Raw genomic sequence first — 5,485 nt, forward strand, 5'->3', positions numbered from 1 at the left:
CCTGCTCCTCCTTGCTTCTCTGGGCAATGGTCTGCATGGCTCCATCTCTCATAAGAGGGACATTCAAACCAGGCCATAGGAAGCCACTGTGCCCTGAAGATTTGAAAACATACATGAATAAGAATTTTTAAAAATCTTTTATTTCTTGAGTGTTAAAATGCCAGGCAATGGGTATACAGATGACGCTGCTGGGAGGAGCATAGGCTAACACAGTCACCTGGCAGGCCACTTGACACGTCTATTACAATTTTCAGTATACCTACCCTAACAGCTAGTCATCCCACTTCATGGCATTACCTAGAGATACGCTCCCATACAGGTACAAGGCACGTGTGTGCTTGGACAAGGATGTCCACTGAAATGTCATTGTAAAGGCAAAAACTGGAAACAACCTACACGTCCAGCCCCACGGGAGTGGTTAAAGGAACTACAGCATGTCCAACTACGAAATCTCCCACACTCATCTGAAAGAATGAGGGAACTCTACAGGATCTGATGCAGAACCATTTCCAAGACCTATTACTGAGTAGAAAAGGTACATTATAAGACAGTATGTACCATGTGATCTAATTTGATTATTTTTAAAAAGAAGAAAAAAATTCTATTTCTCTTAGGGTTTTCTGTATATAAAAGCATTAAAAAAATGTCAGAAGGAAACACACCAAAATGAGATCAGTGGTTTCCTTGGGGCAGCAACTGGGGTGGGGGGATATCAAAGGGGCATCAGGAGGACTTAAGCTTCTCTATGTCTTTGACTTTTTTACTGGGAAGTATACAAATATAATCGTTATAATTTTTTTAAATGTTAAAAAATAAAATATAAGGCAAGTCACAGAAAACCATCCAAGCAAACATGCAGCGAGCAGAACAGTGAAGGTGTTTTCTGCACGCCTGGAAAGCTATTACTATCACAGATCATTTGTCAGCAGCCACAGCACAAAATGTTGATTCAAGTGCACCATGCTATTTTGACTCTTCAAAACACACAAGGATAAACAATCATGTGTTCCCGGGGTTGGCAAGCTAAGGGCCACGGGCCAAAACCAGCCCACCACTTCTTTCTGTACATAGTTTTACGGGAACAAGCTAGGCCAATTTGATTATGTATCTATGACTGTTTTTGTGCCCCAACAGCAGGGCTCACTGGCGGCCACCAGATCACATGGCCCACAAAGCTGTAACTATTTACTATCTGGCCCTTGGCACAGTTTACCAACCCTCCATTTACTCCAGCATCTTTCACTGAATCATAAGCTCTTTGAGGGTGGGGACTGTCACAGCAGAAGCCACACAAGGGCACTGAAGGCTTGATGACTGACTGACTGAATGAATGAATGAGTCCGCTTCTATGGGGTTTTTCTCCCCCCAGAATCATGGGACAATAAGTAAGCTGCAGATCCTAGTGCCCTTCAAGAGAAATGTTTTGATGCTTTTGGATTGTAAAAATAGCTATAAAATTTGAGGGGAAAAAATTTAAAAAGCACATTAGCTGTGTTTATAAGTGAGTTTACCTTCACCAATGATCTGCCCACGGTTTAAATCCTTCCTTTTCTTCTTCTTCGTTCTCTTGCCTCTCCCTTTTCTTGCTCCAGCGCCAGTCTCTGCTAAAGCACCTTTCCAGAGCTCGTCTGCTGTCACTGCAATAAGACAGGTGGTTGTTTTTTTTTTAATTTTCAAGCAGTGATCTATGGTCTCCTATTGAATAAAAAAGGCCAGAAGACACCAGCTCCACTTGTACCGCTGTAGCAATGAAAGCAGTCAATCATTCTCTGCATATGTCATGTGGTCACATTTGGGAAACCCGAGGAGACGATTCTACTTTCAGAGAATATGGCCTTCCTCCACAAAAGACGGCCATGACATTGCAGTGGAAAGATGTATAATATATCACCGCACGAAAATGCGGCAAACCCAGGATTTCAGGGCAATGGAACCCCAAAAATCTTTTTGATTTTCTGTATTTACCAAATCATTTAAAATAAGTTGGCTTTACAAGCCTAATTTCTTTTAATTTGCCTAATGCTGAGTTGTAAATTCAATCTCCATTTATTAAAAAATCATTTCAGTCCAGATTAGACTTCTTCAAATACCACCACAGGTCGGAGCAGTTAACAAAACACCTAATTAAAACGAATGCTTCCTGATTACGTCCTATCCCCTCAACTTAAGCACAACTAGAAACAGACTCTGGGTGTAGTCTTGGCAGGGACCTAAGTCAGCCTCAGGTGCCCCAAATGAGGGGACTAAAATAAGCTAGTGGTTCCCGAAGTATTCTACAAACACGACTGGTGGCATGTGAGATAATTCTACAAGGTACAAGAAGGAACATTTTTGTTTTAATAGTACATCACAACTAATCACTAAAGTGTTAATTCATTTGAGGAAGAAGAAGAAAAATTAAGATACAAAAGCAATTGTTATGTTCCCATTTCATGAGAAAGGAAGTTGGTGGCCAGGCTACATACATTTTGTGAAGAAACTGTAGGGTCTATACTGTTGGCCCATCGAGTTGCTGGGCGAAGAAATACAGCACTGTGTCTCTAGCGCATGGCTCAAGCTGCTGAAATGACGGTTGTCGCTGGTTCCTAGAGATGACAAAGGGCCTGGAGGTAGATGGAACAAAACTTTGAATGAGACGCCCTGTGGCTGTGGAGAGACATTGCCAGCACCACATAATTAATCGTTCCTAGTAAAAGTAAGTCCCTAAATCCTGAACGTTTCAGAATCAGGTTTTGAGGACAGTCTTTCCTTTAAAACAAAAACAGAATTTTGGACTGATAACCTAAATGGCCATTCTAGTTAGAGCAGGGACGGGGCACACACACAATGGGTGCAGCTGTCTGACGGAGGAGTGGACCTGCCCACACCAGGGTTGGTCCAGACTTGGCTGTGTGCAGCCAGAAAATGGAAAGGCCAACGGGAAGCAAAGACCTGCCCATGACCTGGCTGGACAAGTAAGTTGCAGAACAGCATGGACCATCCTACCCTCTTGTTTAAGAAATAAGGAGGCCATGAACACGCTTTACAGACTAATTTGAGAAGCACATACAAGAAACTGGTAACAGTGGAAGATGGGACAGACGCATCTGAGATTGGATGTGAGACATCTGCTTTTTTGTGGGTTTTTGGGGAATTTTTTTTAACCATATGTGTGAATCACTTTAAAAAGTGTTTCTGAACAGCCATGTCCTAGAGGGAGCCATTTCGTCAGTGCCCTGGACAGTGGTGTCCTGTGAGGAAGGCGGCAGGGATGACAGCAATCAGTGGACTGAGGAAACGGGAATACTGGTTAGAAAAAGTGTACATATGCTTGCGCCTACATTTCAGTAGGGAGTCAAGTAACTGCTAGGGAAGCGAGGAGGGAGATTAAAACAGCCCTCGAGAAAATAAAGGTTACTCAAGGGTGCTGGGCTTGACAACCAGAAAGCCAGATGACAGCAGCTGTTCTCCAGTCTCTGAGAAATCATGAAACACACGGTAATAACTCCTTCATGGCCACAGAGGGCTAAACACCAGAAATGATCTTAAGTGGTAACAAGAAAGAGTCTGGCTAAGCATAAGGAAAAACTGATACTACACGACTGCAATAGTTATTAAAATAATTCCCCTGTATACAGACATTGAAAAATAAAGATCATTTCATCCAACCCCTTCATTTCACAAGAAACTTAGGCCTACAAAGTTAGGGACTTGTCCAAAGACTAGTCAATGAGATTTAAACACCCATGCCAATCCCAGATGAATCACTCAATGGCAGGGAGGTGGAGGCTGGCTCAGATGATCGTTGAGGTACCTCACTTAGTGACTTACTCAATAAAAAGTACCATATTTCCCCATGTATAAAAATTTGGGGTCTTGGGCCAGCCGAGTGGCGCGATGGTTAAGAGCTATCTTGGGATGCCAGAGGGCCCCGGTTCGGATCCCACATATGAGCGCCAGTGACACTGCCTTCCACAGCTAAGATGCTGAAAAACAGCTCAACCTGGAGCTGGGCTGCTGTGAGTCACCGGCAACGGTGTAGGCTGCAGCCCCTGTGGCAGTGGGTTGCCATGGGCTACCGTATGTAGCCAGCAGCCAGCGTGAGCAGCCAGCAGCTGCAGNCCCTTTCACAGGGGTCGCCTAAGACCATCAGAAAACAAAAAGATATTTACATTACGATTCATAACAGTAGCAAAATTAGTTATAGAGTAGCAACGAAAATAATTTTATGGTTGGGGATCATCACAACATGAGGAACTATATTAAGGGGTCACGGCATTAGGAAGGTTGAGAACCGCTGCTCTAAACAATCCTAAGCTGTCCTACTCCCACTCCATTGGATAATCCAGAAGCCAGTCCTGGATACCCTACCTTCTCATCACAATATTCTGGTGGCCAGGCTCATCAGGGCCCCACCCTCCTTCTAGCAGATGTTACCCGCCCCCACCCCCAAGACTAGCTGAAGCCACCAGACAGGCAGCACTCACACATCCAACACACATTTCCACCATCACCAACACAGCCTCACCTGACTGTCACAAATTAATCCTTTCATCTACACTCTGGATCTCAGCCTCCCATTAGGGACTTAGCTGATTGGTTTTTTCTCTCCCTCCTGTAACTTCATCCTCCCAACTGAAGCGTTTTGTTCAGCTCTAAGCACGTTTGCCTGTCTCTCCTTCTCAACCTCTGCTCTTCTCTTCAAGGTAAACTTTAAAAAGCTGCCAAACTCTTGTCTATTTCTTCATCTCCTCCTCAAGAGTGAATTTTCACCAAGGTTTTCCCTTTTCTACATACTCAGGGGTGGGGTGGGCAGAGGACTGTGTTTTCTAATTTGGCCTAATAAGAATTACCAGTTTTTCTTTCACATGTGCTTTTCTGAGGCTTAATGACAACTATCTGTTTTGTCCCATTATGGAAACAGCCCTCCGTGCCATCTGCTCCACAGACACCTGTGACCAGCTGTCCGGGAAATGGCCCATGTAGATCTCTATCGCACACCACCATGGTTAAGGCTCTGAGAAGCCACACAATAACGGCGCCAACACCCAGGGCTTTGCACCCTGCTTGTGGAATGCTTATTGGTTACGGGCCTCTAGTGTTCCATAAACTACACTCGGATAACAAGGTGAAGTTATTTCAATGGTGTTCAAATCCATTTTTTGGAAAACAAGCAACCTAAGCAGGTAAGAAAATAAAATCATCATAAGGAATTCTAGAACCATAAGTACTCTCTGTCACAAAGGTAAGCAAAACCAGGACTCTGCTACCTCCATTGGGACCAGGGTCAGGGGGGCCAAGACTGACTCTTCCCCATGTGTTTCCACTCCAGCCTTGCTTGCGCTTAATCTTCGTCTTCCTCTTCTGGTCCCACTCTTCCCTCTGCTGGAGCATGTCAGCCTTCACCTTCTCCTGCTCCTCCTTGCTTCTCTGGGCAATGGTCTGCATGGCTCCATCTCTCATAAGAGGGACATTCAAACCAGGCCATAGGAAGCCACTGTGCCCT

The 5,485-nt window shown here is 44.4% G+C and overlaps 1 protein-coding gene across 1 annotated transcript in view; it reads right to left on the reverse strand.

Moving 5' to 3' along the window:
* Window positions 1-5,479, reverse strand: part of MRPS5 (mitochondrial ribosomal protein S5) — a 19,726-nt gene extending 14,247 nt beyond the window's left edge. Inside the window, exon 1 of the mRNA XM_019660074.1 lies at window positions 5,250-5,479. Within this exon, the coding sequence (XP_019515619.1) occupies window positions 5,250-5,442 (193 nt within the window). The 5' untranslated portion in view covers window positions 5,443-5,479. The remainder of the gene's footprint in view (window positions 1-5,249) is intronic.
* Window positions 5,480-5,485: the final 6 nt, after the last annotated feature.

Source organism: Hipposideros armiger, unplaced genomic scaffold, assembly GCF_001890085.2.
Source record: "Hipposideros armiger isolate ML-2016 unplaced genomic scaffold, ASM189008v1 scaffold_310, whole genome shotgun sequence".
Classification (NCBI taxonomy): domain Eukaryota; kingdom Metazoa; phylum Chordata; class Mammalia; order Chiroptera; family Hipposideridae; genus Hipposideros; species Hipposideros armiger.